Source organism: Aethalodelphis obliquidens, unplaced genomic scaffold (assembly GCF_003676395.1).
Source record: "Aethalodelphis obliquidens isolate GAN/ISIS:26980383/991018 unplaced genomic scaffold, ASM367639v1 scaffold84, whole genome shotgun sequence".
Taxonomy (NCBI): domain Eukaryota; kingdom Metazoa; phylum Chordata; class Mammalia; order Artiodactyla; family Delphinidae; genus Aethalodelphis; species Aethalodelphis obliquidens.
Genome location: NW_020838028.1, coordinates 508884 through 532740, shown reverse-complemented (window position 1 = coordinate 532740; position 23857 = coordinate 508884). Strand labels below are relative to the sequence as shown.

Here is a 23857-nt window from a genome sequence, read left to right as displayed (position 1 = left end):
TTTTCCTGAAATCATTCTAAAAGAGGCCCTTCACACAGGGAACCTGAAGAATTTCATATGTGAATATTAAAACTTTTACTCTGACAATATCAAGAACTTTGTTTAGTATGTGACAGGCAGCTAAAACTATTATGCCCACTGTGTTCAATTAGGAGCAGAATTTAGTTTAAAGTTATTTTTCTACCTTGAAACACTTTACAAATACAAATGTCTATGAAAAGATGCTTTGTTCGTGACTATGCTTTTTCTCCGAAAACTCAAATGTATGTTCGTATGTATGTGTGAGTGTATATAAATGCACACGTATAATATATGCAAAAGAAAAGAAGACCCTGGCTCTAACCCCTCTCTGATGCATTTACCCCACCAAGACCTCTATTCCTATCGTATCCCAGAGGCTGACTCAATAATCTGGTAAAAGAAACCCAAGTACATTATCAAATGGATATTAGAAGAATGGCAATAATCAAAAACACGGACAAAAAAACATTTTTGAGGATATGGAGAAACTAGAACTGTGCTAGTGGAAATGCAAAATGGTATAGCCACTTTGGAAAACAGTTTAGCAGTTCCTCAAAAGGTAAAAAATAGAATTATATATAACCTGACAATTTCACTCCTAGGTATACACTACAAAGGACTGAAAACATAGGGCCACAGAAAAACTTGTATACAAATGTTTACAGCAGCATTATTCACAATAGCCATAAAGTGGGAACAACCCAAATGCCCATCAGCTGGTGAATGGACGAACAAAATGTAGTATAATCCATACAATGGAATATTATTCAGTCATGAAAAGGAATGAAGTACCAAGGTAAACTGCAAGATGGATGGACTTTGAAAACATTATGCCAAGTGAAAGAAACCAGTCACAAAAGACCATGTATTGTAGGATTCCATTTATATGAAATGTCTAGAATAGGTAAATTCGTAGAGACAGAAGCTATGTTAGTGGTTGCTAGGGCTGGGGCTGTAGGGGAGGAAGGAATGAGAAGTGACTGATGATGGACTTGTAGTTTGTTGGCTTTTAATAGGCTCTACATTTCCCTCCTGTTGCCTTTTCAGACAAGTGGTGATAAAGGTTCCCTGCTATTGCTTGTCCCAGATTCTTCATCTTCCCTTATTAATTCTTTTTATCCTGTCCACATCTGTTTCTTGTTGGGACAATGGCTGGTGTCCTACCCCTTTCTCTGTGTATGTCCCTGATTTCTAACTCTGAGGCTTCTTGGTGCAATTCCCAATATCGACTTCCTTATTCTTTAGGGAGAACCGCACTGATGGATAGAGAGTGGAGAAAAGATTGCATATTTACAACTCTTCCCTTCTCTTTTATTCTACACATATTACTGAGAGATGTCGACTACCCAGGACCCAGTGCAGGGCTTCCCGCTATCTAGGGAATTAGTGTCTTAGAGAGACAGAGATAGAAATGGGCTCAGTGGCAGCCTGGCTGTGCTCCAATGGAATTTTAAGAGATGGCCTGGTACTCAAATTGCCCTGAAGTTTTAGGACTTTAGCTATTGTTATTTCTAAACCTAATGGCTTTTGTGAGTGAGGGCTTGTGTTATATAGACCAATTGGCTTCATTTTTCCAGGAAAGGAGTAACTCATCTTCAGAAAACTAAGACAATTTAGGGCCAAGGCAGAGCCTGACAAGAACCTGTATTTATTTCATTATACAAAATACAGATCTTCCATTGTCAAAAGTTTACAATGAGTTGAATCCCTTGTCTTAGCCTAGTCAACCCCAAACCACCAAAAACAAACCCTTTGTTAGGCAAAATCAAATTTATCGGCCCATTGCTATGAAGGAGATCACAAAGCAGAGAAACTGTGGTACATCTCACCAACCAAAGCGAAAGATGCAACTAGGATAGAGAGAATTCTGGGCCAGGGTAGAGTCTGAGTTACATTTAAATAAATCAGTGTTTTGATAGGCTCCAAGCAAAGTAAGGCAGTGTAAAGTGGTCAACATCACACTCAGACTGCAAAGTAGACCCAGGGTCTTGTTTCCTTGGAAAAAAGAAAACTAAGATAGATGTGGGACACTGTGTGCAGAAACCCCTTATCTGAAACTCTGCATCTGGGCTGTAAATCCAGATGGCTTTCTGCATCAGAGTAACTTAGACACTGCCCCCCCCACCCGGCCCAGCAAGAGTAGATTGTTCCTCTCTTACTGATATCTTTTCAAACAACAATTTAAATCAAATTACTTACATTTCTGATAGTCTCCGATTTTAGAGAACGGTTTCTCAGCGAGGAAGAAAGTGGTAGTCACTTAACGAAGGGGATTGTTATGACACTTTACAGCTGCTGTGTGTCCTTGGGGGAAATATTGTTTCCTGTTAACTTATGTGGCTGGCTTTATCTGTGTCTTTTATTCCAATCTGATGAATGGTAGGACAGATTTTTACTGTCCAAGCTATTTTTACTTTCTCATTGCCTTGGTGAGCTGCACTGAGCATGTAGCATAAGCAAGAACTAAATTTTGTAAATTAAGCTGCTGAGATGCTGGGGGTTTGGTTTGGTGTTTTTTTTTTTTTTTTTTTTTTTTTTTTACCAGAGCATCACCTAGTCTAGCCTGGATGTCATAGAGAGTTCTGTTTTAATTAAATTCCCATACAATGAGGTACTGGCTTAGGGGCTGGTAGCAGGTGGCAGAAAACAATTATTGGAGGATGAATGGATGTATATCCACATTATGCAGTGGCAAAACATTTGATAAAATTGTCATCTGAGGTAATTTGGTGGGCACATCAAGTCCTTAAGAATTTGTAGCCTTAGAAGAAGAGGTTGGAAAATAGAATGTTTATAGCCTGTGTTGGTTGTTAATGACTATGTTTGGCAAGGTATTATAAGAAATAGATGAGCTCAGAAAACAATTGGCCAGTTTGTGAGCAGGAAAGGGAATAGAGAGTGTCTACAAATTTGGGAATTAATAGGGTTGCAAAATGCAACCATTTCTGATCCACAAACAGTAAAAAGTAGCATTGAGCAATGCTCTGATAACAAAGTCTGATTAAAATAGCCCTGGAGCAAGGATCAAAGCAAGATACAACCATAAGGTATATTGTTAAAATCTGTATGGGTTAAGGTGACACCTGCTGTATCTTTTCAGTTGGACAAGATAGGGTGAATGAATTAAGGTGTGTCTTTCCCAAACAAATACGGTGAATGAATTAAGGTGTGTCTTTCTCACCAAAGATAGGCCCACGGTAATTGCAATTGAGACAGAAAGAGACAGAGATAGAGAGAGAGGCAATAAAGCAAAGACATGTAGAAAATTCAAGATGTATGAGGAAAGAGAAATGAAAACTTATGTCCTTTCAAAAACTTGTACATAAATGTTTGTGGCAGCATTATACATAATAGAAGGAACGTGGAAACAATTCAAATGTCTATTGCTTGATGGATAAATAAAATACTGTATATCCATACAGTGAAATACTCTTCATCAATAAAAGGAAATTAAGTGCAGATACGTGCTACAATGTGGATGAACCTTGGAAATATTATGCTAAGTAAAAGGAGCCAGGCACAAAGGACCGTATATTATATGATCCAGTTTATACGAAATGTCCAGGATAGGCAAATTCATAGAGACAGAAAGTATATTTTTGCCTCTTGCTGGGAGTAGAGTGAGCTGGGGTGGGAGAAGGTTGGGGAAATCGGGAGTGACTGCTAACGGGTGTGGGGTTTCTTTCTGAGATGATGAAAACATTTTGTAAGTACTGGCAAAGTTTGCACAACTCTGTGAAGATACGAAAAACCATTGAATCTTATACTTTAAATGGGTGAATTGTATGATATATTAATTTTATCTCAAAATAAGCTCGAATTTAAAAAGGAAGTATATCTCACAAAGAACTGTGGGTATGGCTATTGGCATATGAAATTCACTGGAATCAGACGAGAATAGGACTAAATTTTTCGAGTGAGTTCAAATGCTAAAGGGACCACTAGCCTGGAGAAGAGAAATTGACTGCTCAGGATTTAAAACAACCCTTGGGCCTAACCTTCTCTGAGTAGAAAATGGGCTGGAAAAACTGCCTCACACCTAAGGAAGAGCTATTCACTCATTCCCACTTCTGATAAGGCTAAACAGGATATCATAAAAGGAAGAATCCAGTTCTTAAGGGCAGAACTGGAACTTAATTAAATAACTTATCCTATCCCAGGGTAGGAAGCCCTCCTCAGGTTGGCCCAACAATATTTTATTTTATTTTATTTTTTTTTGCGGTACACGGGCCTCTCACTGCTGTGGCCTCTCCCGTCGCGGAGCACAGGCTCCGGACGCGCAGGCTCAGCGGCCATGGCTCACGGGCCCAGCTGCTCCGCGGCATGTGGAATCTTCCCGGACCGGGGCACGAACTCACGTCCCCTGCATCGGCAGGCGGACTCTCAACCACTGCGCCACCAGGGAAGCCCGGCCCAGCAGTATTTTAGAATTGCTACAGACCTGGACTTCCAGGAGTATTTAGCTCATTTATCCTGCCTCTGACCCTCAGTGCATAGTATATTGAGGGCTGATAACTTATCTTTTTGGTTCATAAGACTTGGAGCAAGAAGAATCACATCCAGACCTAATGTAGACATAACAGGGCATCAGCCCCAATGAAGAGACCACTGTACATTGCCCAGAAGTCCTGGACTTGAAGGTTGCTGCTGTGGATAAGGCTTTTGGCTCATCTCCCTCAGGACCGCCTCTAGTGACTACGCTCAGCACAGTACCTGGCGTGTGCTAAGCACTACCTGATGGGAGTTATGCTAAATTCTATTAAAAGGTTAGCCAAATGAGGCACGGGCAGGTTAAGGAACTTGTTGGAGATCACACAGCTAGTAATGGCAAATCAGATCTTGAACCCAACTTTGCACAGCTACAAGGTCATGCTTTTCCACCTAGACCAGGAGAGCTTTCCATGAACTGTGGCATAGTGACAACCAGTGTGGAGCAACTCCTGGCATCGTTGATTATTAACTCTTCTTCAATAAGTACCGCAGTGAAATCTGTGCTGGCCTTGTAAGTATTATTGCTTGTGTGTAGTGTGTGTGTGTGTGCGTGTGTGTGTGTGTGTGTGTGTGTGTGAAGAAAGAGTCTTGTTTCACTAGCTTCTCCCGCACGAGCAAGAAAGAGCGGTCTCTTGCTTGCTTCATTGCCTCCAATGCAGGTGGTAAGTACTAAATATTTCTTTTTGGAACAGTTTATGAGGGAAGAACATTTTCAAATTTATGAGGCTCTCATGCATTTTGAGAAGAGATTTTCATATTTCACATATTTCCTTCTTTGGATCTTTCTATTTAGGGATCAGTTTAAAAATACAATCCCTCTATCTGGAGCAGAAGCGTTGTGAACCATGAGTTCCACATCTCTTGAGACTTTGACTCACTTTCAAGGCAAAATACAAAGAAAATGAAAGGAAATTTAAAAGAAATATAGCTTGGTTTCGGCTTGGAACACACCCTGATTCCATGATAGGTTACAGTAGATTGGAGACACTGGAAGAAATTGCATCATTTACCAAAACTTAAGGTGTGCCTTTCCCCTCAAGAAAACTAAACTGCTGCTTGCTAGAATTGTATCCTTAAAGTGGCATCTTCAATCTATTTGGGTATTTTATTGCTTATTTAGACCAGATACCTCACTCTTAAAAACTATGTTGATGTGTGATTCTGCCACATTTTCAGTAAGCATGTATATAACTTTGGAAGCTTAACGTTATACACTTAGGACCTAGGAATAATTCCCCAGATCTCTGAGAAACAGATGGTTCAGAAGATTGGTTTATGATATCTTGTCCTTTTAAAATTAAAGACCTCCAGAACTAGATGTAACCAAAGGTCAACATTTTTTTTAAGGTTTCTTACCCTACCTATCTAGAGAGACTACAATTTCGGCAACCTGAAAGCAATTCTTGGCGATGGCATCATTCTTGAGTAGGGGACAGGAAATGGATTAGTTGACACTGTGTCTCGTTTCCACTTTGATTTCTTCACCTGCTCCACCTTAGATATACCTGGAAGGACTTGAGGATCCCCTCAGCAACACATTCACAGTCAAGGAGACTGGAACTCTGTGAACTTCGTGTCCATCTTGAGGCTCTTGGATTGTACTGAGACAAAGACGATTGAGTTGTAGACAGGAAGCCAAGGCCACCATCCTGACAATAAGGAGAGAAAGAGGGGACTCAGCAGCTGAGCTTCAGGCTGGCAGGATTCCTCTTATCTTGGGGTCTCATACTCCTGAAAGAATTTACAGTCATGTTTTTCGAACCCCGTTGCATAAAGCCCTAGGTTAAGGCTTCGTCTTGTGGATCACTATGGAGGGATGAAGCAGGTGCAAAGAGGTTGGGAGGCAGAGCACTTAGGCTCCAGACCTCACCTCTGACTGTTTCAACCAGCCCAGCTTTGCTCTTATCTACTTTACAGGTTGGGCTCTATGTCACGTAGTTTTAAAAAATAATCAGATGAAAGAGTTAAACTTACCAGAACTCCATTCAGGGAAAATAATATACGTGGTTAGAAAGAGTACTAAGGTAAGTCATTTAGGAAGGGAGGGAGCAGAAGTGAGATCTTCAAAAGCAGACTGGAAATAAAAAGATATGACCAGTAAACTGCTATCTCAGGAGGGTGGGTCCTGATGACTCCAAACTTTTGTTCCTCTGAGATGAACTGGCAGATTTGAGGACAGAACTGAACTACTCATGAGAATAGAGGACAGGCTGAGTATTGGTGTGGGAGGAAGGGCAGACAGAGAAAATCTCTAGTTCACAGCACAGCCAGGCCGACTTGGGGGAAAAATATGTCAAATGGGATTTTCTGAAGTTGCACACGGTGGCATGTGCAGTGTCAAAAGTCCCTTTACTGTCTAACCCTCCAACACCCCACACCCCAGGTAATATTTAGTAAAACTTGCTTTGGGGCTTTCATTGTGAATAGGTTCTTCCTGGAGAAGGCAAGAGATGCTGATGAGGTTTGACAACTGATGATGTAGAGAGAAAAGACGCCGTAAGTGTTTCATTTGGTGATTCACCAGAAGGGCTCGATAGCAGTTAATAGTCAATGCTAAGGTTTATTACAACAAAGGATACAGAACAAAAGCAACAGGAAAAAATATGCAACAGGGGGGTCCAGAGAGGTTTGTCACGGGCTTCCAAGACCTTCCTTGTCCGAGGCCACACAAGAACGCTCTTTTCCCAGCACTGAACTATAGGGACGTGTGCGGAATGTCCTTGCCTGGGGAAGCCCTAATGTGCCTCAAGGTCCATGGCTTTTATAGGCCAGGGGGCAGGAGGCGGAGGGGGCGGTACTCCTGGTCCCATAGGCCTATTCTGCTCTGCAACCAGACTTGGCAACCAAGACTCATAACCCCAACGATGAAATCAGGTGCACATCAGCAATCTTGGTGTTGGTAAAGCAACCTGAAAAGCCAGTAGAGGATGATACGTTGCTTCCAGTGTATATAACAAAATCGTCAGTCACTCACATAACGAACATTCTGAGGGCAGCATTCCCAGGAGCTGGCCAGCAGTCACTCATGATTCCCTCGAAGACATAAGTAGTGAGCAATCAGGCTTGCTGTGTTAATGTTTCCCTCACCCTGCGTGGGGGGACTATCAAATTTGGCTGGGATTTGGAAAAGGATGTCACAGCCACAGACTCACTTATATGTGGTAGAGGTTAAAGATGGCTTCTGGTACCTGGAGAGATCATAGGCTAGGCAAGAAAGCCTTCCGGTTGGAGCCCTCTTGTTAAAGACGACTGAACTTTACCTTTGAAGTCTGAGTGTTTGATTTCATGGTACTAGCTGTATTTATTTTGCAAGCATTTAGTACATTTTTGCTGAAATTTTGAGCCTCACCAAAACTATGCTGTGAAGGGCATATTTATTCATTTGACAGTTATATTGGAAAAAGGAAATCCAAAGAAACAGTTTATCAGTATCTCTGGGCTGTTTTATTAGACCAACCATCCCAGTTTGCCTGAACTGAGGTGTTTCCCGGGATACAGGACTTTTCCTGTGAGAATTATTTTCCCAACCTTAGGGGTGGGTCTCACAGCCGTGGTGTGCTGTATCACCTGCCCACCTGACTAGAGAGCAGGACCCATCATTAGCCAATGTTTATCTCGAGAGGCTGGCTGAAGAAAGTGCTCGGAATCTAACTGTAGAGCCCCACAGTGAAGTCTCCACACCTGTCACTGAGGTCTCTAGAATAAATCTAGCCTGTTTATCTAACTTCTAATTTTCTGAGGTACCCCAATCTCCTCCTAAGCTCTCTCCCTCAGCCACCATTTTTGCTGAAGCTAATTTAAGTGGATCTTCTTTACTTTGTTACCAGAAACTTAACTAAGCCAATTCTCTAGGTTAAGAGCACTTCCAAGTTGAGAATCAGCCCTGGTTCTTCCGAGATGTTCCTCGGCTATTCCTCAGGCTTACTGGAAATATCTGGCTCTCTGGCGGTAGGACTGAATTTTTATCCCAAGGGACCCATCCGCCAAACATGTATTTTAAATTTCAGATCAATAACTTGGCATCCTGGGTTCACTTCAGTATTTTTTTTTAAAATGGCTTAACTGAGAACTGTATGGATTCTGTGAAAACCTGAGTCTGACACATTACCCCAGCCTCTTTCCCATGGGCACGTTAGTTGCACACAGGTGTTCAATTAAAGCTTCTCAGATGAATGACTAAAAACTCTACTCGTCTTTTGTTCTTGAGATTTGTTGCAAACTGCTGTACTTTCTAGTCACAAATAATTCTTTCCCTTCTGAACATTGTTAGTAAGTGGATATAAATTTCTTGCATTAAGGAAATGCCTTTGGAACCACTCCCCAGCACACCTGTTCTAACTTCCTCTCTGTTTCAGCTTTGGGTATTTCACTTTTTAAGCCCCAAGTTTTTAAGCCTACCAGCAGGCCATACCTGAGCTACCCTGTGTATCTTAGTAACCTTCCTCCCAAGTGTCCATCTCTCAGGTAACCCTCAGCTGGTCTGATTCCTCTCCAGCCATAGCACTTCCTCTCCTTTGCTGGGACTACTCCACAAAGGCTGAACTCACCTGACTTCTTCCCAGGCCTGTTTCTTACTTTGTGCATCAGAAATCACTTGAGTAGCTTTCTGGGAGAAAAGGTGCTCTCCAAACCTACGGAATCAGACTACATACACACGTGCTCCCGAAAACTGCCTTTTTTTCTTTCTTTGGCCGAGCCCAGCAGCACGCGGGATCTTATTTCCACAACCGGGGATCAAACTCGTGTTCCCTGCAGTGGAAGCATAGTCTTAACCACTGGACCGCCAGGGAAGTCCCCAGAAAGCTGCATTTTAAAAAAGCTCCCCAGATGTGATTTTGACGCACTGCTTAGAGCAGGCCCAAGCCTGGGTCTTCCAGATGCTAAGCATTTTTTTCATTCCTCCTCACACTTGGTTATCATCATTAGGAACTTAAACTTCCTGACCATTCTCTTCATTATAATCACTAACATTATATGGAACCCTACTAAGTGCTAGGTTGCTGTGCTTACAAAATACACCAGACACGACTTATCATTACTTTAAATAAAACACCGCTACTCAGGATTAAGCATGTATTTATTTTAGTTCAGTTAAAACAAACATAGGATGTTTCATTGAAACGGTGTAGCACTCTTTGCCAACAAGTCATACTGGAATTGTTGGCCTCTAACAGTACAGTGGGGATATTTACATTATATACAGAAAGCTTAACACACCCAGGTTCTCAAAGGTCTTAAATCACACTAGATCATATTTGATTTTATTACACTAGATCATTTTGTTAACTACTGCATTTTGAAAATTTAGACCTTATTTAAAATGTAAGAGATCTGAACTTGCACCAAGTTTTCATGAAAAAAATGTGATGTTCAGCCAGTCTGTTTATTGCAAATACAATTTACACAGTATTTTAAATTTTTAGTGTTTACACAATTTGTTTATTGAAATCTCTGTACAGGTACTTTTGGGACCATTCTTATAGATACATAATGTGAATTCATCAAAATGCAGTTAAGAAACTTATAGGAATATATACATTTGAACCCAAGACCCAAACCTGACATTATATACAACCTATTTACAAATACATATGGACAGACAATGTATGTACATAAGATTATCATAAATATTGAAAAATAGGTTAGCTTTAATGGATTAATGCTGTTCTATAAATAACATTACAGTTATAACTGAAACATCCACGGAAGACAGTAATGCAAAATGAGGTGACACGACAGTGGTTTTAATACTGAAGACTGCTCATTACTGGGAATTCACTGTTTAGGAACCTCCAGGTAGACGAGATAGCTCCAAGAAAATCATGCAATGGAATTTACCCGTGGCAGTTGATTCTGAACCTCAAACAGCCAGGAGATTGGAGGAGCCTCCCACATCGATTTGCCGTGAGAAGAATTTTTTTTTTTTCATTTCTTCCTGGTTGCCATGGTATTTTCTCCCATAAGAAAGGATGTAAACTGTAGAGAACAACTCTTTACTTGGTATTCCCTGGTCAAGTCTTAAGATACACAACGAGCAATTCTTTCCAGGAATCCAACCAGAAGTGCCAATTCTTGGTCTGAGCTAGAGGTGAGGTTCTGGAGTCGAATGGAGTGCCAAGAGCCCAACTGAATGAAAGCAGTGCTGTAGAATCTGTCTTCTCACTGCCTTTCGAGATGGTCCCCACTTTAATTTTCGTAGAAACAAACAAAAACGGACCATTGGTTTCACCCAATGTAGCACTACAAGACGTCTTCCAGTTCCACAAGGGTCTTTGATTACAGACACATCTTGTCTGTAATTTAGTCACATATAATACAAGAATGCAAAACAAAAATCATGTCTGCCACATTTCTGGCCCTTGCCTAAAACTAGAAATGTTTAGTTCAAGAGAACAACCTTATAGCCAGGTGACCAATGAATGATTCCATTATTTGCTTCCCCCAACCACTAATGGAATTATGTATATTAGATTTTAGACATTATGCCTGATGAGCAAAGTACCACATTATTTAATAATATATTCACCATACACCATGACGTACAATAAATGTGCTCTTAAAGCCAAATAATTTTTTCACTTCTAACTGGGATTAAAATAGGAAGGGTGGTCATGCAGTCGGACCAATAGTTACACTCAGGTTGCACTGTTTTCCCTAGCTAACCATTTGTTGGATGTAAACAAGTAATTCTATGTTGTACAAGAATGAGATGACAAGCCAGTGCACATGAGTTTTTTAAAAAGCTTACTGCATGAGAAACCCAGTGGCCTATACGAAGAGAACTTATATTGTACCAAATATTGGTGTAACCTATGGATTAGACCTCTACTGTAGACAAAACATGAACACAACTAAACCATACATTGTCAAGTAATTCACACTTCCAGGAGCAGATGAGCATTTTGAAAAGTTGTACTCTCTGGGTAGAATAGTTTTGGCCTACAGCCATCAAATGCCCATTTTCCACTGCTGGAAGCAATGCCAAAAAAGGGCTGGCCCAAAAAAAACCCAGAGCTGTTAACACAACTCTGGAGGCAGATGCAACTGAATAAACCCTGTTTTACCCAATTGCACTATTTGGTACCTCAAAATTAGTTATTTTATTTCCCATAGAAATATCTGCATTATCTTCCATTCTAATAGATTGAAGCCATAAATACTTCAGTCTAAATGAACCAAATTATTTGGGGACAGAGAAGAAAGGTGATGATGAGAGAGTTCATCTGATTTGGTATAGCCACAATCAACCAATTATCCTTTCATGGTGAAGTCTGAATGGAAATAAAAACTATGCTCCTATTCATGGTACAATGTTTCATTACATCATTTTCTCTAAAAATTATTCTGGGTAAAAAAAGTATTTGGCTTAGTATGCCTACAAAAAGGCAAATCATTTCATAATACTAGTATTTGTTTTTAAATAACAATGAATTATTTTTTAACAGAATTCACTGACAACTGCTTTTGGATAAAGTTCAAAAAAAGCAATTTTTAAAGAATAGTGCTTCTGAGGTCTTTAAATATTTTTGGTACAAAAAAATAATAGTATTTTTCCCAATGGTTATTTCAATACTTTGCTGTAAATTAAGAAGAATTGTTTCTCACATCGAATGGTTCCATTAGGCACATTCAAGTAAAATCATAAAATATCCAAGTTAAACAATGACACAGCCAAACATGTGGCTTGATTAAAGTTAAGAGTTCGTCCATTCTCTGGAATGGAATAAAATTGTCACTTCCCTTAACCCGAGACTCGTGGTTTTGTTGTTAATATCCATTTCTATCATACAGAATAGTTTCTTTAAAAACAAAACAAAACAAAGAGTTCACTTATTCTGCACTCAGAAGAACCAGCGAGGAATCTGCACTTCAAAAGGAAGTGAAACTGAAAAATTAGGCGAAATTTCATAGTAGCTGAGAGTTGACTCAACACTGGCATCAAATGGACTATCAAGTTTTAGTGGTGCTGCTGGTTAATGGCCACCTCCGGAGGCATTGTGGACCCAATCCAACACAATCAAGGTCATGCTTCCGGTCATCACCACTACGCCACTTAACAGGAAGAACAGAGCCTGCAATGAGCACACAGAGAAAACGGATCAGCAAGCAACAAAACGTATGCTAAATATTCCTTTTTTTTTTTTTTTTTTTTGCTGTACACGGGCCTCTCACTGTTGTGGCCTCTGCCGTTGCGGAGCACAGGCTCCGGACGCGCAGGCTCAGCGGCCATGGCTCACGGGCCCAGCTGCTCCGTGGCATGTGGGATCCTCCCGGACCGAGGCACGAACCTGCGTCCCCTGCATCGGCAGGCAGACTCTCAACCATTGCGCCACCAGGGAAGCCCCCTCCTTCTACTTTTAAAAATGGGCTTATAATTACTAAAAGCATGTCCATAATACTTCACAGAGCTACAGTTTTACCTTGCTAAAGATAGTTAAACTGTCTTAAGTGAGTGATCAAGGGGTTATCTATAGAGTACTAAGTAACTGTATCTTTGAAACCTTCTCAAACTTTCCCGTTTCATTCCTTTGTATGAAACGAAAGGGTAAACAATTTTCTTTGCTAAATAAATTATTTCATATAATAGAACTGGACTGGGATTTTTACATTTTTTAGAAGGAAAAAAATTTAACTTACAAAATCAAATCCAAGTCATCTTAAAAATGCAGCCTGAGTTGAAGCTGGAGGTTTTTCTAAGAGACAAGAGTAGGTCTACTCCTAATCCTACCCCCTTCAGTTACTGCACTACATATTTTAGGTGAAATAAGATGATAGTTGTTGGTTCACAAACAATTCTAGTAGTTTACTCAGACTACAATAGTAGTGGCGAATAAGGACTGAAATGCAGTCTTTCTCCCAAATATTCCCACCAGGATCATTTGTGGTTAACATACCATATTCTTTGTAAAATCAGTCGTCATTATACTTTAAAGTGTAATAGTGGCCCCCTCCCTAACCCCCAAGCTTTGCTTTGAAAATGGTTAGTCTCATTTGACTAAATACCCCATTATTTCTCTTATATACTCCAGGCCCATTTAAGTGCTGGTCACACAGTAGGCAGTCCAACAAATACTGGTTAAACAACGTTGAAAGCTGAGTCTGTATTGTCTTTACTTTACACTCTATCTCTATTCCTATTTCTAAAATATCTAATAACTTTCTTGCAGTTAACTTAAGCATATTAGATGGCAAACCATCTCTCACCTCCTCTCCCAATCTTCCATCTGTGAAGTACACAGTTACAGATATATTTGTTTACTAGAAATTTAAAATGAAACTACAATAAATGACATTTAGGAGACTAAAATTAAAATCAGTTGAGGAACTTCTCGCATTAGATTATTATTTCTCCAGTCATAAACTCTCACTCACCCCAATCTTTTGTACAGACTTCATAGGTTCTTTCTTCACTAACTTGATATAAAAGGCAGATGGAAGAATAAAAATTAACATAGCAGCTGCAGATGCACCTGTAAAAGAACATTTACCAGTTCTTAAGAATCACTTGTTATTCATTTTATAAACATTAAAATCCCTGATATTTCAAGCAACTTTGATACTTCCTAAAACTTACCAATGAAACCAAAGATATCCCTAATAGTTGGTACAAAGATGACAAGTAAATTGGTAAATGCCAAGATAGACATTGTAATGATACTATGACGCCACCAACTGAAATCTTTGGTTGCACACAGCAAGTGAGTTATGGAACTCCGGATCTGCAAAAATAAGTGGATAAATAAAAACTGCAGATTTAATTAATGAAAAAAACAAACCCCAAACAACAGGATATATATATCAACTAGCAGCTATTTAAATACTAAAATTGTACCCCTCCTCAATTGCTGTTTTCTAAATATCTGAACACTAGAAAGATCACTGTGTCTTCAATTATGGAAAAAAATGTCCCAGGATATGTTTTAAAGATGTATGAAACATTAAAAAAAAAAAAAAAACCTTCAAAAACCCACATCAACTCGATACTGCTGTAGCAGTGCTTCCCTTCTCCCAAAACATAGAAATCACACAAATCTTCATGTTTCACAATTCATTCCTACTGAAAGGTTACTTACTGGGAAAATAACTACAGGTACTGTCAGGGTGACAGCCACCAACACAGCCAAACGGACGACGAGAAGCAGAACATCAGCTCCCATGACGGAAGAGTAGGTATGAAGCAATTCTGACTCGACGTGTTCTACAGAGAAAGGCCAAGAAAAAAAAAGCTTCAAGTGTGCTGTCCTCTTTGGAGATTAGTTAGAAAATCTAACTTAACGGGAAAATCTGCACCAAAGTTATTAGCTACTCACAAAACGACCACAAACTAAGAGGTTAATAAGATTAATTTGAATTAGGGTTAATGCAATTAAAATAACATTGAAAAAAAGTTTCTAAATACCAAGGAGAGATTTAGCCACATGACCCCCATTAAAAACAACAGGAGCTAAATAGCTAAATCCCATGGTCTGGCTTACAGTGTGTGTGTGTGTGTGCTGTATTAATCGGAAGCGGGTGGGAGAGGAGAGTCAGGCTGAACCTAAATGCAAGCACATCACGTAAAAAATGCCCTCGAATGGCTAATGGTAGATTTGGGAACGTGGATTCTAGAAGTCACTGACTCAATATACGCTGCAGGAAATTCTAAGCTCTAAATTCAATTGTTCATCACAAATATGAAATATACCAAAACAGACCCAGTTTTTAAAATGACAGAAGTATACACATGAAAGTATCAATTCCATTTCGTTAACTATCCTTTTTGTAAACTAGACATTATTTACCATAAAACGTCAGGTATCCAAAGAGGGCAGCAAGCAGGTACATGAGAAACATGGCAAAAAATGAAATCTTGGACACGTTCATCATTCTTCTACGGCTGCGGCTATGCAAATTCAAAGGAAAATACAGATGCATACTTTAGCAGCAGTTATAGCAGTAATTGAAAATTTTTCTAGTTTTTCCAATAAATGTATATAAAAGTAGGTAAAAAGCACTCACCCTTTAAGCTCTTCATAAATGGGAAGAACAGCAGGATGACAGACAAATGAAAAGGTCAGAATTGGCACAGCATAGACAGTCTGCAAAAAACGTAAACACTTTCTTAATATCCTGATATAACAAACTCATGTTATCACAGTTCTGCAGCTTGTATTTATATTTATTAATCTTAGAATCAAAGCCTAAAATGATGTTTTCTGGCATAATTAGCTCCCACTCTTCTAATTTTTTCACTAAGTGTGATCGATATCCTCCATTTCCAAATGTATCAGTTATGAACATCAGATGATCATTTCATCTCTCAATCTATTCTAAGCTACAAACCAACACTTTCTTCTCAGTCCTCAATAATGAGCTAATCATGTTTCCTAAAGGGCAGCTATTACCTGATCTTCCTTTACCTTGGGAGTGTTTTAAAATTTCTAGTGGGTATTTTCCCTGTTTTCTTCCCTAAAATCTTCCTCTGAGGACACAAAGATTATAGTTACCTGTGAGTTGAAGATAAAATAATGTGGTTGGCAAGAATCACCTTCAGTCATATTAAAAGCCACATCAGGTACAAAAGCTGTCGGCTGTGCTAAGGTGCTGTTTACTGTTTCATTAATAAGAAAAGCAACTTCTGCAGGACAAGAAATCTGAAATTTCTTGCAAACCACCTGAAAATACATTATTTTGCATTTGTTAGACTGAATAATGCGACAGGGCTTAGAAAAAGAATCTCTAGCTTTAAAGAAAAATTATACCTACCACAATCAGAAAGAACATCATACACAACAAGGAAAGGCCACTGGTGTACCCCAAATATCCTATAAGGAGAAAAAAAATTGGTATTCGTTTACTAAAACAGGTTTAGGGCAAATATAACTCAATTCTGCTTGCAAGACTTCAGTGTGGACACATCAAATTTCTAATTCATATACAGTAAGATGTAGAATAACTTAAAAATACTTGTTAATAACTAAATCAATAACAATTATCCTTTTTTATTTTTATAAAGCACAAGATGTTGTAAATGTCAACAGAATATTTGGGCCCTTTGGTAACCATCCTGCTAGAATTTTTCAAAGACCTACAAGTTCTGAATGCTGATATTCACAAAGGTATGTTTTCGGGGCTCTTTAGCTCTTATTAATTTCTATGAAAAGGAAGCCAACCAGCTGGTGAGGCTCATTTCAATTTTCTTTAGAGATGGGTGTGCTCACCTAAATTCCTCAGCAGGGACAAGGGAAGAATGAGCACCAGTGAGACCAACAGAACCAAATAGTCACCGTTCAGATACCACAATCTGAATTAAAGAAAAGAAAAACAAGGTCACAACCAGCCACAAATATACTCAGAATAACATACATTTCTTTTCACAAGACTCGTTTTATACTTTAAAAAAAGACAGGTTTGGAAAGAGTATCGCTTATTCAAAAAGCCCACATAGACAGAATAGATTTCTAACTTTGAGCGCTCAATGAATATTCACTCAGGTTAGAGATGGGATCTCAAACAGTGTAACTTTTGTCCCACTGTTTGCTCTGGGAAGGCTGCCAGCTGATTCATAACATAAAATGCTTCTTAAAGGCTTGATACTAATGTAGGGAACAAAGTGGCATTGTTAAGCCAGTAATCTTATCTTTAAGCATTTTTAGAAAACTGTGTGCCAACTTCATCATAGCTTTAGCTCACTTTTTTTGATGCTGGAAACAAGGAAATTTTATAACAAGTTTCTTTCAGACATTTGTTAGCAAATGTACTTACTAAACATTTCAACAAGGAATTTCTCACGCTTCGATAAAATACATAGGCAAAAACAAAACAACAAAACCCAGTCCCCTAAAACAAGAACTTATTCCAGGTTGCCAAGAGTATGTTGTGACACCTTGACCCACCTTGACTCCAACAGTAAAAAGATCCCTTCTGAACTCAAGAGAAAATGTTATGCATCTCTCCTAAGCATTCTAGCAATGCCTTTTCCTTTTTAGGTAATCAACTACACCATTTAAAATCACTTATTTTCAAATTCTAATTGCCCTGTCAATTGTACTCTGCTTCCTTCAGCAATAAAGACCCCCCCCCACAGAAAACTAATATTTAAAGATCAGCTTACTAAACTAAATTTCAAATGCCACAGAGATAACCAAACCTCTCTATTTTGAGATAATGAGCTGCATGTAAGCTGTGAAGTACATTATCCCTCCTCATGTGTACTTTAGATAAAAACCTGTTAGTCCACTCGGATGAATAACTTCGCTAGAAGGACAAGGTTTGTACAGCATAGCCATACATTTTCTGGTATGCTGCACTTTAAATATATGAAATTTCAAATTCACAAAAATCAGACAGGAATTGATTTTTAATGTAATTCAAAATGTTAATCCTAACTTAGGTTGGGGTATGAGTTATTCAACTATAATTTCTTGGGACAGTAAATATAAAGAGAAAAGGGAAGTAGTTCCAGAAAACCTGTTTTCACACGCAGGTCAGAAATTTGTTATTCAGAGTTATAGAACTAGTATAACTTGTCCTATAACTACTGTCTTTGGCCTTTCATTCTCAAAGTTTCAAATCAGTTTCCGGCAGGACTTCTTGGTCAGTTTCAACAGGAGCATTTACAAAAAATAATTTACTGATAATCATTTTGTATCCAACTTTGATAAAAATGTATCTAACCATTTTAGACTGTAATTGTTTCTTAGGAGTAACCTTACTTAGCACCTACCCAGTTGTATCTTCAATGTTCATTAATGCCTGGATCACCAAAGGTAACTCATATTTCACTATGAAGAGGTAGCTTGACATAGCTGGAGGAAAACAAAATTATACCATTACAAGTGCAAAATGTGGCGTGTGACACCAAAAGTAACGTGTCACCACTCTCCGCTACATAAAGAGCAAAAAAGTCTACCCAAACTGTCCTTTAAAAATTCTTACCTCCAATGTTCTGCATTGTAATGGATCCAGAAGCTGCAAGCTTTCCAACCATTCCAAATGCCTTATGTCCCAGTTGTTCATATAATAAAGACCCTGTAATTTAAGGAACACAGAAGCATGAAGCAAGTATTTTATAAGAGGAAGAAAATCATGACAGGCATACCTGTTTTAGAAATATCAAAAATGCCACCATACCTCCTTCATTGGCAGTCTTCAAAAGGAGATGAACAGAATACAGGGAAAATATTGACACAAATGTCAACAGGATTCTGATGAGAGAAGGAAAAGGCACAGGGTTATAAATAAGCACGTCTATATTTAAAAACGATTCTTTTTGGCTTTATTTAAACATTAAATATGGAACTTGTCCTAATATTTTGTGTACTAGACAGAATGCCCCCAAGGACAGGTGTTCACTCTCCTGACTAGAGTGTCAACAAGTTCTCTTACCTGGCACTAAACATGACTGCATCATGTCTCAGGTAATAACTCTACAGTACTGGTTAAGAACAGGGTTCACCCACTGAACCAAAGGTGCTGGGAGACACTGGAAAACCTAACTTTTCAGTGGTAAAGTTACAAGACTTATATTTTGATCCTGGCACCATGATAATTAGCTGTGTACTTGCCACTTCTCTGCATTGTATAGTTCCTTTTATCTATAAAATGGTTTTAACACCTGCCAGTTACTTGTGAAATACAAATGAGACAGATTCAGGAAAGGTCTTGAGACTACTTGGACCACGTAGATAAGCAAAGGAATGGGACTATAAAGGAAGTGGAGGGAAAGATACTGACATGTTAAGTGTCAGGCACAGCTTTACATACAAATGGGCACAAATCAGAGAAGTAACTACTGGAACCATATACTACATTGCACACCATGGTATGGAAGACAGGCCCAGCATTGTCAGTTAAACAATGCCTGCGCTAGAACAAGCAGGCTATCAGTCCGACTGGGCTGTCTCCTCCCTCAGTACTTTCGCTTGGATGGAACAGGAGAAAAAAAAAAATAGAATAGAGAGGAACTAAAAGTTCTCCACTGAGTCACTACGTTTTCCTTTAGGGCACACGTCCTCTCTCATTCCAGCTTTACTTTCTTCCCCCCACGCAAGCCAAGAAGAACATAAATTTCTTTTTATTAAAAGGAACAACACCAAATCAAAATCAGGGAAACTCATAGAAAACTCTGCAAACAAGAAGACAGTCACATTTTCCAAATTCTTTACTGGCAAACTGAATACAGTACCTTATATGGTACTGGCAAAGAAACTGAGGTCTCTTAGTTAAACATAGGTGGTAGCATTAAGCTGCCATTCTAATGCCCAAAGTTTCATGGGGTCTAATCTGCAGTGGAAATGACACAATCAGCCTCATCTCTAACTGGACAAAGCATGGCTTAATCAAAGACAATGTTCAAAGCGTGCTGACAAATTCAGTCCTTTCTTTTACACAGAAAGGACAATGAGGAATGAACAGACTTCATAAGCCTTGAGGTCACTTTCAACCTCAAGTTGAGTCTACTTTAAAGGGTAAGCTACAAGAGTTGTTTAACCAGATGATAGCAGCCATGTGGCTTTTGAACCATTTAGGTCTATACCTCCAAATATACGTTGTAAAATACTGATGGATTTAAAAACTCACTTTAGCACTCTTAATATTATTTAACCATTTATTAAATGGTTCATCATCAAACATACAGACCCTATTAGAGTATAAATAATTTCAAAAGTGCAAGGGTAACATATCAGAATTTTGCTTTCTCTTACGAAACAAAGGTGCCATGTTATCTCATGTAAATTCTGCACCATAACCACACTGGGAGCATTTAAAAACTGCCTCCAGTTTTTATATTAAGAGTTAGGAAGGGTTTCAAATATTTAACAATGATGCCATTCAAGTACCCCACTAAAAACTTTGAAACTCTAGGGTCCTTTCTACAAAAATTCCTGGCTCTTGGTCTTAGATGTCAAAAAGCCTCATGCTCATGAAGCAAGCTGAGTGAATCCTAGCTTCCAAAGCTCAAAGCCATGCTTAACTTCAGCGTGGAATTTCACCACGAAGCAGAGCTTTGCGAAGGTCTGCTTTTCTTTTCATGAACATTCTATTCTGCTAGAAAAAAATAACTTGAGTAGAAGGCACCAGTCAGTTAACTAAAACATATCTGTAGCAAAGAGACAATTCCACGCTACGTGCATATGTGGTTTCTTTGCCTGATAGTAAATCACAATATCTTCCACTGAAAGTTCCTTAGCCAGGAGCCCACAGAAGCCCAATCTTAGTTGCTATGATACAAACATCACTGAAAACGCATACTAAACTTCACATGTATTTTTCTTTTATGCTTGTTTTTTCCTGGGAATAAGGTCCATACTTTTACATTCTCCAAAGGTCAGTGACCACCCCCCCCGCAAATGGTTAAAAACTGCTGTTCTAAAGTCTTCTACAGCTCCAAAATTCTATTCTAGGTATTTACGCTGGAAAGCACAGGAGTAACTAATTCTAACTGGACAACTAGGGGGAAAAAAAAGGGAATGCAAAGGAGGTACTTATTAAAATATTCATCTTTTGCTGTGGCAATCACATAGACCTGGAAGAGATAAATATTAAAAAGAAAACAAAAAATAAATTAAAAAATCACATATGGGTTGCTTTTCAGGGTCCAGAAAATTGACTCACTTTTCTTAAAAACATGTTCTAGGTTAGACAAATACCACCACACCCTATATATTAAAAAAAAAAAAAAAGTTGTTTTCTTTATGTACAAAAGGAGCCACAGGTCCTTGGGGAGACTGTCAATTTACCAAACTGACTTGAAGGATACCATGCTTTTTAATATTTCTTGCTTCAGAGTTTGCCAGAATAAAAATTCTACCCTGGATTTATCAACAGTTCTTTTTAAATATTCAAGCCCTATTCAACTGTAACTATCCCCTTTGACTTTAAAGACTTTTTGGTTTAATTATCGGTTTTAAGAGTTGTCCTAATTTTTCCTACCTAATTGGCTTTTTTGATATCATGCAGTTACGTAGCAGAATAAAGAGATTTTCAGATTTCTCATATTTTAACTTTTAAGCAAATGATTTTTAAGCCAACTACTTCAACTGTAAATTCAGTCTCTGGAGCCAAAATATATGTTGTATCATCATATTTACTGCCCTGCATGGCAGACTCACTACTTACACATACTTACATAAAAAGAGCAATTCCAGTATTAGCCATGGCATAAGAAAGCCCAAGGATTCCACTGCCCACAATCGCATTGCTCAGATTAAATACTGACATTCCAAAGGAAGTAGTACCTGGATGCTACATAGAGGGAAAACGATAACCAAACATATAACAATAATTAAATGGAGAAAACCAGCTTTGGGCAAGTTAGATTTGAAATCTAAAAGTAAAACTATTCTTTTACTCCATAAAGCCACAGAAACATAAATTATTTTTAACTTACAAAGTCTGTTTCATACTTCTTCTTCCCCAAATTCGACTCAAGTAAAAAGTTCTGGTTTTCAGGATCTACATCTGCATAATGGCTACAAAAAAAGAAAAAAAAAATCCTAAATTGGATTGAAATATACAAAGGAATGCTTCAACAGAAAACGGTCCCCGCGTTTAGCTGTCACACATCTTTACTTAAATGCGTATTAAGTAGTAGTCGACTTTCACACGAAACCATGTCATGGCAACCACCGGATAATCTTCCAGAGATTACACGCTCTCTCCAAACGCTACAGTAATTTAAAGCAACAGAAGAAGAGTTCCAGGTAAAGAACCTCCGATGCACACAGGCCGTTTTTTAAAAAGCACACAACTTCTCCCACCTTTTCAGAGCAGCTTGTTTGGTGGGGTAGGTGTAGTTGAAGTCACTGTTGGAACTGTAGCTGCTGCTGTCCTCATCTGGGGAAATACTGAACCTTCCCATTTCGGCTTTCTTCATGCTGGTCGGCAGGAGGAATCAGGCACAGCGAGTAACGCTCGGCTCCTTTTGTCCTTGGAGATGCACTGGCCCGCGCGGCTGCCTGTGAAGGTAGAGGCGGCGCGTCAGGACTGCAGAGCCCGCCCTGGTCACGTGACGCCGCCGGGCGGCGCTGCTAGGCTGATTCATCCCCGGCCAGGCGAGTGGAAAAGTACCAGCCGAGCGCGAAGGGCGGGGGCGCGCGCCGAGGGGCGGAAAAGTACAGACCGCGGAGCCGCGGAGAACAAAGATGGTCCCCCTGCAGCGCTGCGCCTGCGGAGGCCCACGCCCCCCCGGACCCCGATGACCCTCTCCAACGGAATTTAGTGTTTCTCCCTCTCCATTCTCTCAAGTTTCACGGGAGGGGTGCGGGGGCTCTGTTTTGCTTTTCCCGCAGCCTCCTAGGTCGTGCACAGGCACGCAGGGCAAACATCCCACCCAGGCATTGGCTAGGTGTGCACTGCATGTAGCCCAGGCGCACAGCTCCCCCTTTCTAACATTTACAATAGCAATGCCGCGTAATTCGTCCTTTCACACCTGGAGCCCCCAGATGGCGAAATGCCTCAGCAGCAGACAGACTCGAAGGGGGCGGAAAGGGCGAACATGAGTCCTCTCCCGAGAAAGGGAGCAGAGGGCGCGCAGAGGCGTCAAGGGTTTGTTTACACGCGCACGCCCGTGCCCTCGAGCACACCAGTCCACAGGCATTTGGCTAGCGAGCGCTTCGCCCGGCCGGCCCCTCCTCTGCCCGAAAAGGAAACTGATGCAATATCGATCGCCGATTGTCAAACGTTCCCGCTTGTCTTCCCCAATCCTGGCCTCCGCTACACTAAAAGCCCGAACCCACTCCCGTCGCCCCCAAATTCCAAGACCCGTTTATGTAATTATTTTTATTAATTCAATTCAGTCACAAGACTTGTCGCAACGGAGCCTCGGGGCCCGGCTGGCTCCCCTCCCCCTAACAGGAGGATGCGGCTCCGCTCCGGGCGGGCACGCGGCCCCCGCGCCCCTCCCTCGCCCGGAGGAGGGCCGCGACCTCGGTGCGGACCGGGATCGAAGGCTGGCTAGCACACCGAAAAAGCCCTCCCCAGGAGTAAACGACCGCGGCAGCTGCCTTCCCGCCGCGGCCCCTCCCGGACGCCCCTCCCCCACTCCCGCCCGGGCCCCGAGCCCTTTGCAGACGCCCCCGCGCGCATTACCTCAGTAGGCTCGACTCCTGTATCCCGGAAACAACACGCAAACGCCTTCGGTGAGTTTTTCTCAAACAAAAATTGTAAAAAAAAGAAAAACAAAACGGAAAATCCAACTAGAGGCAGGAAAGCAATTTTAACTAAACAAGGAAATGGCAAGTTGCCGCTCCAATCGTCCGGCGTCCGCCGTCTGAAGGGAAAGGAGCGAGTGTGCGGGAACGCGTGGTCGGGCAGCTGGCGGTTCTGCAGGAAAAGCGCTCCAGCTCGGCAGCCTCGCGCGGCT

At 40.2% G+C, this 23857-nt stretch overlaps 1 protein-coding gene across 4 annotated transcripts; it reads right to left on the bottom strand.

The window, feature by feature from the left end:
• Positions 1-9571: 9571 nt before the first annotated feature.
• Positions 9572-23853, bottom strand: SLC38A2 (solute carrier family 38 member 2). Of its 4 annotated transcripts, XM_027093511.1 has the most exons (16): positions 23584-23852; positions 22254-22451; positions 21884-21965; positions 21623-21738; positions 18625-18698; positions 18430-18522; positions 18218-18299; positions 16713-16795; positions 16258-16316; positions 15999-16166; positions 15511-15590; positions 15294-15394; positions 14586-14710; positions 14087-14231; positions 13885-13982; positions 9572-12584 (listed from the first exon to the last, which is right to left on the bottom strand). In XM_027093511.1, exons 2-16 carry the CDS (start codon positions 22367-22369, stop codon positions 12486-12488), a joined length of 1521 nt encoding a protein of 506 aa, XP_026949312.1. In that variant the 5' UTR covers positions 22370-22451; positions 23584-23852; the 3' UTR covers positions 9572-12485. The 4 variants fall into 4 exon arrangements, 3 of the variants coding, with proteins under 3 accessions (XP_026949312.1, XP_026949313.1, XP_026949314.1); XR_003430077.1 differs by lacking the exon at positions 14087-14231 and having other exon boundaries at positions 23584-23853; XM_027093512.1 differs by lacking the exons at positions 21623-21738; positions 23584-23852.
• Positions 23854-23857: the final 4 nt, after the last annotated feature.

Coding starts and splice junctions, on each gene's coding strand:
- SLC38A2 (XM_027093511.1), bottom strand. CDS start 22,369: ATGAAGAAAGCCGAAATGGGAAGGTTCAGTATTTCCCCAGATGAGGAC. Junction 18,699..21,622: donor ACTGGAATTGCTCTTTTTAT/GTAAGTATGTGT, acceptor TTCTCTCATCAG/AATCCTGTTGACATTTGTGT. Junction 15,591..15,998: donor ATTTTATCTTCAACTCACAG/GTAACTATAATC, acceptor CGTTTTTTGCAG/ACTGTCTATGCTGTGCCAAT.